General features: G+C 39.3%; 1 protein-coding gene across 1 annotated transcript; it reads left to right on the forward strand.

The window, feature by feature from the left end:
* The first annotated feature begins 448 nt into the window (after nt 1-448).
* LOC138209629 (uncharacterized) lies at nt 449-13,973 on the forward strand. The gene is made up of 11 exons (XM_069168323.1): nt 449-537; nt 6,262-6,346; nt 7,490-7,701; nt 7,842-7,965; nt 8,071-8,164; nt 8,593-8,680; nt 8,779-8,912; nt 9,391-9,601; nt 10,118-10,214; nt 10,339-10,417; nt 11,727-13,973. The coding sequence occupies exons 3-11, from the start codon at nt 7,602-7,604 to the stop codon at nt 12,684-12,686; spliced, it is 1,887 nt and encodes a 628-aa protein (XP_069024424.1). The 5' UTR covers nt 449-537; nt 6,262-6,346; nt 7,490-7,601; the 3' UTR covers nt 12,687-13,973.
* The last annotated feature ends 390 nt before the right edge of the window (nt 13,974-14,363 follow it).

The raw sequence follows: 14,363 nt of genomic DNA on the forward strand, positions 1-14,363 counted from the left end.
TGGTTTGTGGCAGAAGAGGACCCCTTAGATATAAATAGCTCAAAACATACCAATTCATAGTTCCAGTTGATTATATACGAATAAAACCATAGTTATATATATTCTATTTCTGCCAATAGATCTCTCTAAATCCTTCATACTGAGCCTTTAATCAATACAATGTAATTCTGCTGCGCCTGGAGCAAATGCAATAAATGTAGCCTCTGGTAACATGAATAACAAATGTTGATTCACACTTCCTGAAATGTAGCAACTCATTTTTAGAGCGAACAATGAATCATAAATTATTTTCTGATGATTCACACTTCTTGTACACGGAAACCACCTTAACCACAGGTTTTAGTTTTTTCTCTAGTCAGAGACCTATACGTCACAAAGGCTAGGTCCTGAAATGAGATAGAGAAGTTGTAGAAGGGAAACAAACGGACAGTCTGAACAGTTAACAGACGTGGAAACGAGTGATCAATCAGTTTGAATGAAAGGGATAAGAAGCGGTCACGAAAGGGAGAGAGCTGCCCACAAAACACCAGCGGACAGGTAGGTTCTCGTGTGTTAATTCGGTTGACAGCTGCTTTCTGATGTAGATAGTTTAGATAGTGATAGTAGATACATAGTTTTCAGGGTAATGAATGAATGAGTCTGTTGTGGGAAATGAAGCCACAGCAGAGGTGATAATCATGATGAAGAAGATAAAGTTGGGTCTACTTTGAAGACAGTTCACAGGTGGTGCTAGTTTATGTGTCTAAGAAGATGATGACCAGTTGTGGTGGTGATGAGACAGCAACACGTTTATGATACTAAAATGTCAACAGTTTTTTTTTCAAGTTAATAATATTTTATAGTGTAGTTTGACAAATTAATACAAACTCAAGAGCTTACCGACTACTCTTTTTTGTTTCTGAAACTTTCAAACATATTTTCCAATCATCCAACGAAACATAACAATGACAGCAAATTTAAGGTGTTCAGGTTCAGGGCGACAGTTTTAGCAACATGCTTGAAGTAATGCTTCATTAAACATAAAAAGACTGAAGACTGTCGTTTTGAAATTGAGACTCATGACGGACACACTAAGTTTTCATACAAAAAGGAAGAGATAAGATAGGCAAGATAGTAGAGAAATATAAATGCGGGCATGAGTGTGTGTGTGTGTGTGTGTGTGGGGAGGGGCGGGGGGGGGGGAAAAAGAGGGGGGGTTAAATGAGAAATATGGTCTACGTGGAAAGGTTGACAGAAAACGGAAGAGCTGTAAACAGTGTGGAGGAGTGATGAGACAGACATGAAGAAACCCACGCTGAACAGGATGTTAAAAGGTCATTTTACTGATCATGAAAAGAACCATTAGCACTTTGCGATATGTCAGCAAGCTAATAACAACAGTGATGAGCATGAGACAGACTGAAATTTTTACCTGCAGTGAAGATGAATGTTTGTAACAAATTTCAATGCAATCAGAATCAGAATCAGAATTGCTTTATTGGCCATGTATGTTGACACATACAAGGAATTTGACTCCGGTTTTAGGTTCACTCTCAGCGTCCAAACAACAAAACAGACAGACATAAGTAGACATATAAAACATAGACATATTTACAGGATAGAAATGAATGAATATATACATATATACACCTAAAACAATGGTGCAATTGCACCTAGTGCAAATGGTGCTGATGCGGTTGGGTGTGGTGTAAAAAGGTCCAGTGATGTAAAACATTTGAAGTGTTTAGCAGAGTGACGGCCTGCGGATAAAAACCGTTCTTGCTTCTGGTGGTCTTGGCGCACAGTGATCTGTAGCGCCTACCAGAGGGGAGGAGCTGGAACAGAGGGTGTCCAGGGTGGGATGGAGCTGCAGAGATGCTACCGGCCCGTTTCCTGACTCTAGATGAGTAGAAGTCCTGAATGGATGGCAGGTCGGCACCGGGGATTTTCTCTGCAGTCCTGACGGTCCGTTGTAGTCTGTTCCTGTCCTGTTTGGTGGTCGAGCCAAACCAGACGGTGACGGAGGTGCAGAGAACAGACTGGATTATGGCTGAGTAGAAGTGGATCAGCAGCTCCTGAGGCAGGTTGAGCTTCCTGAGCTGCCGCAGGAAGTACATCCGTTGCTGGGCTTTCTTGATTATGGAGTTGATGTTGGACTCCAACTTCAGGTTCTGGGAGATTGTGGATCCCAGAAACCTGAAGGTTTCCACAGCAGACACGGTGTTGTTGAGGATGGTGATGGGGGGTAGTGTTGGAGGGTTCCTCCTAAAGTCCACTGTCAATCCATCCAGCAGTTGTCAAGACATAAAACAACCACATTTCAACTTGCTGGTAGCACAACAGTAAAAATTAGAAAATCACTAAAGTCCCACTCTAAACCATGAACATCTGCACCAAAGTAATGTCTTTTTATCAAGCAGATGTTGAATAAATACACTAACAAGCCCACATTATTATCAGTCAGGTGATATGTCCTGATGTTTTTTCATTTTAGTTTCTCCCACATTTAGCCCGGTTGTATCCAGTTGTGAATGAAAGCTATAGCTTTATAATCAAACCATCCATCTTACACAATCCTTGGATTCTGATTAGCTGACAATGTGAAACTTTTGAGATCCTGCTGTTGCTTCTAGTACTGTGCACTGTGCAAATACAAATACAAATATGTAAATATTTACAAATCTGTAAATATTTTCAGGAACCGTATTCTTGTTAGAGGCTGTGATCTCAGAAGCATCTACAGCAGTCGACCTATAGTCAAGAAAAATGTAGTGCAAGGAAGGAAGATCACACTTACTGGTTAGTGTTTTTTTTTTTCTTATTGGAAACAAAAGTAGCTTTCTGGGAAGAGAAGCAGGGTTAGAAAGTGGTTGGTGTGTGTGTTTAGTGTATGTAGATTGTGGGAGATTTTTTTTTGCTTCTGTTTGTGAAACTGAGAAGAAAGAGAGTGAGAGGAAGGAAACAGAAAGGGGTGTCAACTTATTTTTATTTTGCTGTTGGACTAGATTAGGGGAAGTCCAAATGTCAGAAGAAGACACATTTAAAGAGAAAAAAAACACACCTCGGTAAAACAGGCTGGAAGGAGGTACACCATCGTGATAGTGTTTGACAAAGTGAGACTGGAACGAGTTCTTGATGAAAGTGCTGCTTCCCCTTTACGATTGTTTCACCGACGAGTGGTTAATCATGTTATCTGACCAACTGAACTGAGTCACTCAAACCTCCACTTGTGTGAAGTCCTTTTAATCGGGAAAGTCTCTGGACTGTCCATCATGACAGAGAATTGTGTCATCGGTTTCATGACATCAGATTTGATACAAAGAGTCTTGTGTATTAAAAAAAACTCCTGACTAAAGTTAGCACCATGTAGTTCTTTTATTTAAAGCAGACATTTTCACGTCATAGCAGGAAAAGCACCGTCTATTCTTGATGACATACATCCCACCTCGTGGAGGTAAATGTTGCTGAAATTTGTTTAACTTGTGCTTTTCCCGCTTTGATAAAAGCTGCGTATTATTTAACTGATACTGAGTTTAAACATTTTGACATTTGGAGAAGCAGCTGCAGTACAGTGGTGTGAATTTAATACCATGATTGTAAGAGGATCTATTCAGTTCAGCTTCCCCTTTCTCACCAAGTTACAACTTCTTTGAACAACAGTACAAAACATATACAACTGCCAGAGACAGTAAACTAAATATCTCATGTTATCTATCAACTTACTGATTACTAACACATTTGTTTGTTCCCTGTAATTCTCACAATTTTCCTGCACCCTTCATGGTCAGATTAACTGCACATAAATGAATAGAGATGATAGTCTGCTATCTGATTAATGATGTTTTAAGAACTGGCGGTGTTGTTAACAGGAAGTGCACCTGTCAGAATAATGGAACATTTGAGTTCTCAGAAAAACACCTTTTTTAAACCTCAAAAACAGGTGACCGGAGAGACAGCAATAACTGTGCTTTCCACTGTGTACAGAAATGAAACACAAGCTTTAGTTATTAAATGTAGAGCCAGATTCTTTCAAAAATAAAAAAAACCCTTCTTTATTTAACGACTAAAAATCCTTCATTTAAATGAAATCAAATTGTGGTTTGACCACCCTTTGCATTTAAAACAGTACCAGTTCATGTAGGTTCACTGGATTTTGTTTATAGAATTGTTTAACGTGCAAAGAAACAGATCAGAGTTTAAATGTAGCAGTTAAAAATAAAAATATATTTACTCGTTGCAGAAATTTGAGTTCTGTTTTGCTAGTTCTGACACACAAACATCCATCCATCCTTTATCAATACCCACTTTATCCTGAACAGGGTCACGCACTCATTCACACCTCGGGCAATTTGTAGAATCACCAATTAACCTGACATGCATGTTTTTGGATGGTGGGAGGAAGCCGGAGTACCCGGAGAGAAGCCACGTAGGCACACGGAGAACATGTAAACTCCACACAGAAAGTGTGCATTTTCCATTCGTCTCTGTTCCTGTGTGGCAGGTCAATACAGCCTTGTTGTGGCATCTTCTTCATTTGGAGCAACTACTGCTCACTGAAGAGCCAGAGAGTCGAGGTCCAGCTCAACACCGAAAAGCCCCTTGTTGTGGGAGGGTCAGGGTTAGTATTAGAATTAATCTTAAAGATAGGTTAAGGACATATTGATAGTGAAACAACTGGGGCTGTGTGTCAGTATTTTATCCAAGCAAAACGTTTGCAGTTGAAACATTGGCATTTCCCGTACCGTCAACTCTTTGAAAGTCAAACCAAGTGAGGTTTGTTTCCTCTTTGACATTTTAAGCTACATTTAGTCAGATAACATGTAGAACCTGTGTCAGCTTAAATGTTCAGCACATCCACTGAACTAACTCGTGATGACTGAAAGTTCATCACAATGGACACCCTGTAAATTACATTGTATTGATTAAAGGCTCAGTATGAAGGATTTAGAGAGATCTATTGGCAGAAATAGAATATATATAACTATGGTTTTATTCGTATATAATCAACTGAAACTATGAATTGGTATATTTTGAGCTATTTATATCTAAGGGGTCCTCTTCTGCCACAAACCAAATACTCTAGACCAGACTCTAGAGAAGGCCTTCCCATTTTCCGCGAGTTTCACAGCTGTTGCAAATTGTTTGGAAGGTTTTTTTTAGGTATCTGCAAACTCATTTCTAGATGCCACTAATTCCACACTGCTCATTTAAAGATAGAAAATTGAATTCAAATGCTGCACATGCATTTTTATTGTGATATATATATATATATATATATATATATGTATATATATATATATATATATATATATATATAAAAAGCAAAGCTAAAGCATTAAATTATACTTGTGCAGGTAATAATTGTGCAGAAAATAATTAGCCATATTTTTTCAAAAGGTCCTTGAAAAGGAAAATTTACTCAATGATTATTTAAAAATAGTCCTTGTATTGTGCAGAGTGAGAGTTGCATTCGGGGCTGTGGGTGTTCGTGGGTCTGTTTGCAATGGACTATGAAAACCACATACCACAAATGGTACCTTAAAAACACACACACACACACACACACACACACACACACACACACACACACACACACACACGCACACGCACGCACACGCACACTTACATACTTTTCATTGTTTTGGAGACTTTAAATGTCAATGTGGTTGAGGTGCAAAAGCAACCACTGTTCAATGTGTATCAGTTGAATGTTTGGCACAAAGGTCAAACATGGAAATAAGAAAAGAGAAAAAAAAAGGAAAAACCCACGCAACAACAAGTTATTAAGAATTATAATTATAAATCATACGTCATATTAGACATCATACAGTGCATGTGTATGATGTGAGCAGTATAAAATCATGTTACAGACTGGGGAATCAGCAGGGAAGTAAAGAACCATAAAACATGAACCTGTACGGAGGATAAAAACTAGCATCAACAGTGATGCAGCCACATATCCACATTGTGGGCTTTTAGTTCTTTCCATGCTGGTAGCTTCTAGTTTTAGAGACAGGTGCACATCAAGTTGGCTATTTCTATTGTCCCCAAAAGAAAATAGGAGGGACAGGAAACTGATTTGAGGTGCAAACTTTCTTCACCACAAAACCGTTAAAGGTGAAACTCAATATTTTCATTCCTTCAGTGTTTGTTCAGAAATGGGGCAGATTCAAATCGAGAGACGACTGATAAGATTCATCCTGATTAGTGATTGATTTTCTTCGTAAAGACCTTCCAAGAGTTCAAACATTATCTTCTGTCTTATCTCTTCCGGGGTGGCAGCTGATATACGAGAGGAACATCATGATGCTCTTTCACCGAACATCAGAGGGAAAAAACTCAGCAATGCGAAGCAGATCCTGTGCAGGTAAGATACTTAAGTTCATGTTTCGTGTTTGTTTTTAAGATGAAGTCTTTTAATGTGTAAGAAGTATAAAGGTGGTATATCACAAACAGTGTGTCATCTAAGAGAGGAACCACTGCTCTGTTTAAACGCAGGCTTATTTTCCTTAATGTTTATCAGAAATTTGTTGTTTAATTTCATCAGAAGTCATTTAGTCTGTTGAGCTCAATACTCACATCTAATGAAACTGTCTGAGATTCGTTAACAACTAAATTATTCACGTACCTGGGCTCACTTTAGTTGTACAAATACAAAAAAAAAAAAATGAAATTTTGTTTTATTTACATTCTAAAACCCATAGCATACTATAAAATAACTGTAATTCAGAAGTTAAAATTCAGTGTAATTTCAAAACAAGTTAAAAAGAGTTAAAAAGTCAGCTAGTTTAAACAGCTCCTTCAGTTCAGACTGCTGCACCCTCAGTGCAGGAAAGAGCGCTACCGCAAACCTAAAAATCTAAACCTAAAAAAAGGACCTACTACAAAATTAAAAAGAGTTCAACACCAGGTTGCCTGCCACCAGGAGGGGAGTCGGGGTCTGGTTGTTTCTTCTGGCTCAGCCACCCATCCTCTCCAGAGTTCCTCCAACCACTATTGACACCGCCACTGCAAAACACTGCTCCTAAGCCTCATGTTATTCTTTAGATCTAAACAAGGTGACTTTAAGGTTCTATTGAGCTTTAAAAGTTGTTGCTGTTCTCAAACAGCCACTGAAATGATAAAGAGATAAAAAATAAAAAAAAAATAAAAAAAAAAATAGGATGAATATCCTGACCTTTGAAACCTGATTTATTTGGGAAATTTCACATGAAGTATCACATTATCACTACATCACATTGGGTATTTTGGTTTTGTGAAAAAAAAAAAAAAAACGCAACACAAAAAACCGAAGCAGGATGTGAAACATTTCCATTTCTGTTTTTTCCATGATGTGGTGGTGTCACGTGTTTTTCTTGCTGTGTTTTTGGCGAGGGTTAATTCTGGTTTGGGTGTGTGACCAGATACAGGAATAAAGTCTGTCAAATAGGACACAGTGAAGAAGCGAAGCAGTGTACAGTATTTAATCCTTTCACCACTTATAAACTGCTGTATCTCTCTATCTGTGCAGGATGAGAAGAAGGAGCTGTGAATTACACCCTGAAGCAAGTACAACCTCCAAATCTCCCCGTAGTCCCTGTAGTCTGAGATCTCCCAAAAAAAGAATACAGATGAAACGATAAATGGAGAGAAATCGGAAAACTCCTCCCCTGTTTCTTCTGCTTCTTCTGCTTCAAGTCTGCACCACCAGAACTTCTGAGTGCCCCAGCCTTCCTGATAAAAGTTAGTCATTTTTTACCTTCATTTATATTCCATAATTCATTTTAAAACCTGTTGTTACATGCGACTAATCCCAAAAGAATCAAAACATTCTAAAAAGCGTCAAACTTTCAACTCTGTCTCATCTCTATTATTGCTCACAGATCTCACCTGCTACAATGACTTCAGTCAAAACATCACCTGCGTGTGGAACAGCACATATGTGTTTGATGGCCCGGACGCTGAGTGTTCAATACACGCCACAAAGGTGCGGATATCTCCTTTTGGGTAAGGATCGCTGTCACACAAAGACAAAAGTAATTAGCACTCAAATAACATCATGTGCAGCACAATGAATTGAACAGGAACATCTTTTTTTCTTTCCAATTAAAGTCGTCTCTATAGCGCTTCCTGTAACCTGAAGCCTGTTGACATCTCCAGACCAGACCTACAGAAGTGCCTCCTGACCTTTCACAAAAAGAAAATTGTGAGTGTGTAACCAAACATTTCTGTTACTGTCGTGCTTGTTTGTGAAAGAACTGTTTCATATCTGCACATATCAAATAAATCCTTTAACTTTTAACGAATAGTTCAGTGGCTTTCTTGACGAAAGTTAGATGAGAAACTACTCTTTGATAAGAGAGAGATAAAAGAGAGGGTATCAGCATAACTCTTAAAATGAGCAGAATTGTTCTTTAAGCAATCTTCGCTTCTATTTATGAGGATTTTCTGTAAATGTCTGTTATCTCATTATAAAATAAAAGACTGTCATTCTATCTGAGGTTTTGTGGAAAGCACTGATCAGCTTTTAACTGCTGGACAAAAACCTCCTGACCTACTTGAATATAGATCTTTTATTTTGCATTGCTTTAAAAATATTTTCCAATAACTTTACTTTTCTCAATGTTTCCCCAGTTTTTTTCCCATCATGAGTTGTCCATTAACCTGAGCTGTAACCCAGTGAAGCAAGGTGTGATCATTTCCTACAAGCCAGTTTGTCATGGTGAGTAATCAATAATATATCACGCTGTCTCTTTGTGACTTATCCTTGTGAGCCATTCACAGTGACCGAAAACAATCTGTGTGTCTTTGATCTTCCAGTTAAGCTGAATCCTCCAGGAAAGCCAGATATCAACTTTACCTCCGTTTCCTGGTTCTCCCAAGTCCCCAAGCATGACCAAATCTCCCATTACAGCTCAGAACTGCAGTGGAAACAACAGAATCAGTTATGGGATGTATGTATACGTTTTGTGTTTTGCGTGTAATACACCCTTCAGTCCACGAGACAATACTGTGACAATGTTAAGTTTTGACTCACCTCAGCGTGAAAAGTAAGATGCCTCACGTTACGTATGTGACACAAGTTACTTAAGTTAAATACACTCTTTGTTCTTCTTCACATGACAACTTCTGTCACATCACCTCCATCTTCAACCCAGGTCATACAAGCATGTACTTTTCACTCCGAGGCGAGGCATAACGTGACACTAACAAGGTCTCCTCTAGCTGATGAAAGGGTGTATTACATGTACATGTATTACCCTGGTTAGTATGTGAATGTGTGTAAGTGGGTAGATGAGTGGGGAGAGTGAACGTTAAACAATTTTAGATATTTGATCTGCCTTGTGGTTGTTTGAAACTGAAGCAAAAGTGCCTGAACTCCTGTGAAAGTCAGCCTGTTAAACATCCACACTTTTATTTCTTCTTTATCAGGATCCTTCTATGCAAAAACAACAAACACTAGTGACTGAGTGTACGTTGGAATGCGAGACAAAGTTGGAGGAAGATTCACTGATACAAGGCGAAACGTACGAGGCACGTGTTCGTGTTCGTGTGCAAGAAGATGGTTTCAAGGGAACCTGGAGCGACTGGAGCCCCACTGCATCATGGGAGTCACCTGTAGGAAGAACAAAAGCTCCATCAGGTAGGTTACATGTGGCCAAATATGATCAAAACTGATTGGTTTAACAAATTCAGTCAGTGGACAACATCTTACCAAAGTCACGAATGTTTGCCTTTACTCCTGCTGAGATTGCTCTGTCTTGAATTTCTAGCAATGAAACAAGTAATACATTGGTAAAGGCCCAGAAGTTTATTAGCTTTTTCTGATTACTCATCAGTTTATTTTCACATTTTTACTGAGCTGATGCTGTCAGCACAGAAATGGTCCCACAGAATCATGTGGGCAAATAGGACTAAATAGGACTACAAATGATACTTGCCACACTTGGTCTGTTGAAGTATTTAGCTATCTGCTCTCAACACAGACATGGTGTGCTCCAGATCTGGGTATTCAGTTTCTTAAAATGGTATTGTGCATCAGAATAAGTGCATGAAAATCACGGATGAACACAGATCTCCCAACATCTTTACAGCAGGATAAATACACTACATGCTTAACTCGGAGCTGATGGGACTGGCTCTGTCCTGTGCTTCTCAGGTATTGCTGTGGGAGTTCTGCACATGATCTTAGCAGGTGTGGCAGTGTCTGCCTTGCTACTGACTGTCGTCTTCTTAAGAGCTGACAAAACCACCTGGTGAGTAGACACAGCCACAAAAGACTTTTACAAAATATTGCATTGTTATATAATTAGAGAATATATATTTTGTCTGACAAGTCTGGTTTTAAGATGATGTCATTCTGTTTTTTGTTTTTTTTAGGGTTTACATGGTAAAGAAGATTAAAGGTCCACCAATACCAAACCCAGCCAACTCCTTCCTGCGGAATGGACATTTACAGGTGAGCTTCTTTAACAATTGTATTTTCTATTTAAAGTTTTGCAATAATTTCTTTCTTAAAAATAAATGTTTACTGTGAAAACGGTGTAAAACCAAGATTGTGTAATGTATTAAAACTGCATTCTTTTCTATTTTTGGTCACTTGGTGGCCGACACAACACTGATGTAATACGAGGGTGGGTCAAAAAAGTTCTGAGACTGTTCCTGTTGCACAGTGATGCGTATGGAAGCACTAACTTTCATAAGTGAGTGTTCAAAGTGAAGTTGCTTGATGAGCATCAGCACCTGTGTTACTCATGTTTTTGTGATGACTCATGCGTACGCATTTGCGATTTCCCCATGGAACTAAAACTAGAGGAGAGACAGACAAAGATGCGTCAGGTCAGGAGAGTGACCGGGTTGGCTTTCTGCAGCATTTGTGTGGTATACTGCAGTCATCCCAGAGTCAGACTGTCAACACAGAGTTCTACTGTGACGTTGTGAACTGTGAAGTGACAGCACATGGATTCTTCAACATGGCCACGCACTCACTCACAGTGTGTTAAACATGCACGTTACTTTACAAAAAAATTGATTTGCACTCTTCGCTCAAGTCCATGGTGAAATCAGAAATGCACACAAACCAGTGGTGACAAAAAATGTGAGTAACTCAGGTGCTGATGTTGCTCAACTGACGTATTGTTGAATACTTACTCACTGAGGTTTTATCTTCCCCCTGCTCCATGCACTTTACTGTAGTGCACCACATTTACAAAGGAACAGAAACAGTCTCAAATCTTTTTGAAGCTGCCCTGCAGAGGAGTGACATAGATCACTGCTGGGGGGAACATTGCTGGACACCTCTCTTTGAGTGTGCATGTATTTGCTCCTTCTAGCAAGAACAAATGTCCGATGTGTTTGATTTTGAACCAAGCCTTTGAGTAATTTTTCCAACATCAACCCTGGTGAATCGTAAAAAGCAGCTATCTGTTATTAAGCCTTTTTCATAAAAAAAACAGATGCCTGATAAAAACAAGGTTGATGATATGCGTTTGGCTGTAAAAACATTTTTTTATATAAAACTATAATTAGCGCAGCTTTGAAAAACACCAAACAGTTTTTTTCAGAAGAGGCTAAGCATAACTTTTCACAAAACAGCAGGATGTGGGTTGTTAAACCAGACAGACAAAATGACTCATCGATCATATGAGGAACTGATGACCTTTATAATTCAAAAGGTTCAAATAAAGACAAAAATACCATAAACACTGTATTTTACCCATTTACAGAATTACCTTCATATCCTTAACATTTGACCCTTTATCCTTCAGAGTTGGTGGCGTCCACACTTCACCAGTGAATCATTTCATTCCTTCTTGAAACCAGTGGACATCGTCTCTGCAGAGGTAACCTCCTCTGTGGATGTCATCACTCCCTTCAGGCCAGATGCAAAGATGTTTCGAAACAACGGCAGCCACCAGTCCAAAAACTCCTGTTTCTCCAACCCGAGTTACTCTGAGCTTTGTACTGATCCTGTTTCCTCGCTCACTGCTGGAAATCTGGAGCCCTGTGTCATTGATGCGCCTTACGGGCCTGTTGGTTGTCAAGATGCAGGACAAAACACAGAACAGGTGTGCGATGTAATGAGAGGGAAAGAAATGGAGATCTTACAGCTGCTTTCCAAAGGCGGCAGCAACAGTGAGGCAATGCAGGTCATTTCAGACTATGAGAAGTGCAGGAAGTTCCAGGTCGAGCGCTTCAGGCTCCTGAGTCTAGATTCAGGCATGTGCACCTGCGAAGAAGTCAGTCAAGAGAGCATGGAGGCAGACAGCATCAATGTGACTGACAGCCATGATGAAGGGCCTGAAGATGAGGAAGAGAGGGAGGGAGGTTTTGGGGGGAAAGTCCATTTTCAGATGCTATTTGGAAGCAGTGGAGGCACTTCTGAGTCTATTCAGCTTTGTTCCGATTACGAGCAAGTCCCGAAGCTGCAGGCTGACAGTCCAGAGCTTCCCAGCCTGGATTCAGGTGTTAGCAGCGGGGGCGAGGAGCAGGTGAGTCAGGAGGAGAGTAGGGCCGGTGGCGATTGGTCCACTGAATGTACCCGCTTCCCTTTTCCTCCTTGTCCTTCCAGTGCCTTGCAATGCTCCTTGCTCTCTTCGCAACAAATGCCTTTAAACTTGCTGCCTCTGCCAAATCATATACTTGAGAGGGTTTCTCTGATGTCAACTGGCAGGTCAGTGGAGCCCTCTGGTGATGGCTACATGCCAGTGAGACAGGAACAGAGCTAACACGCAGTAGTATGCAGCATGGATTTAGTACAACACATGCTTGTTGATTGTTGTCAGGGAAATGTAAGCAATCATTTGTTATATTCTGACAGAGGGGGTCGTTTTAAAGAATATATGTCTTCATGAAGACTTTGGTACAATATCAGACACATTTATGTTGATCCGTATAGTTATTCAACTAAATATTTGTATTTGGATGCACAAAGGCATGATGTGCTGGTGGTTAAATGACTGCTGATACAATAACAATCACTTTACCAGCAGCTGTTCATGTGACCATCCCTGATGCATTTCCACATTAGTGTGGTATGCAACCAGTGACACTTATTATAACAATAATAAGACGATTACCGATGTTGAAAAATGTACTGACCTGTGAAATGAAATTAGTCTTCTCTCAGGTTTTACGGTGTGTTGCAATTTGTTCATTTAGCTCAGCTTTAGTTTTTACACTGACCATCATGAAGGTATCCAGCGAGTATTTGGGCCACATTGAGGAAAACAAATTATAAGGGAAGAAGAATTTGAAGACTTTTGTATTTGAAAAATGTAGTAAAAATGTTGAAAATAAAGTCCAATTGTTAAAAATAAAGTCAGAATTTTAAGAATAAAGTTGAAGGTTTTAGCTTCTATGTTGCACTGATACTGAAAGTTCAACTTTATTCTCAACATTTTGACTTTATTCTCAAAATACAAATGGACTGCCTCTCTTTCTTCCTTAATGCAACCCTGACGATATGCTGTTGTAATGTTGTTTTTAGCTTTGAAATGTTTGAAAATTTGTTTACATTTAGCATTTCTCACCAAAATACAATGGATTTGTCCACAATCCAATGATTGCATTTCCTACCTCAACAAAGCATTTATTTTGTTTACCCATCACACGAGTTTGCAGTCTTCTTCTCCTCTTTTATTGGTTTATTACTGCACCAAATGCCCGAGCTGTTGATGGCCTCTGAAGTCAGTAGAAGAGTCTTAAATGTGCTTTTGGCTCATGTGTTTGTGTTCTGTGCTGGTGAAACAGGACGTATAAACAATAATCACCTGCTCATTAGAATAATCTGAAGCACTGGTCATAAAAATGATGTTCAAGGTTCTTTGTTCCTTCTTTTTTTTTTTTTTTCCGTTGACAGATATACTGTACATAATGTTGTAATCCTACTGGTTTGGATGTTGCTGTCACTATGCTTTGCACAATGATCTAATTGATCAAATAAATGTCATTTTCAATGAACTAAATGTGGTGAAATTATCTACAAAACAAAACAAAAGGATATTTTTTTGTGCTTTTTCACTGAACGTCATACTCCTGAGATTTTTAACATGCATGGAAATAAAGCATTAAACAACCTGCTCAAAACATTAATTTGTTAAATAGAAAAAGACAAGATTGTGAGGTAGAGATATTGAGTGTTTAGTGCATGAGTTAAAATACACAAATCTCTGCTGAGTCACTGTATGGCTCTTTGGGATTTATTGTTTGCGTAGGAAAGAAAAATAAACTCTGGAGAATCAAGCTGAGTATGAAATAATCATAACCCAGCTTCATTCCCAACAGACGCACCTGTGCAGGTGAGTTGACTGGGCATCACTGTTGCTAGGCAACGATTAGTGACATCAGCACAGTTGCTGTGCATCTGACTCCCTGCTGCTCCTTTAGATGGGAGGGTACTCGCA

Source organism: Embiotoca jacksoni, unplaced genomic scaffold (assembly GCF_022577435.1).
Source record: "Embiotoca jacksoni isolate LCO1_2020_lvr unplaced genomic scaffold, fEmbJac1.0.p SCAF_4, whole genome shotgun sequence".
Classification (NCBI taxonomy): Eukaryota; Metazoa; Chordata; class Actinopteri; family Embiotocidae; genus Embiotoca; species Embiotoca jacksoni.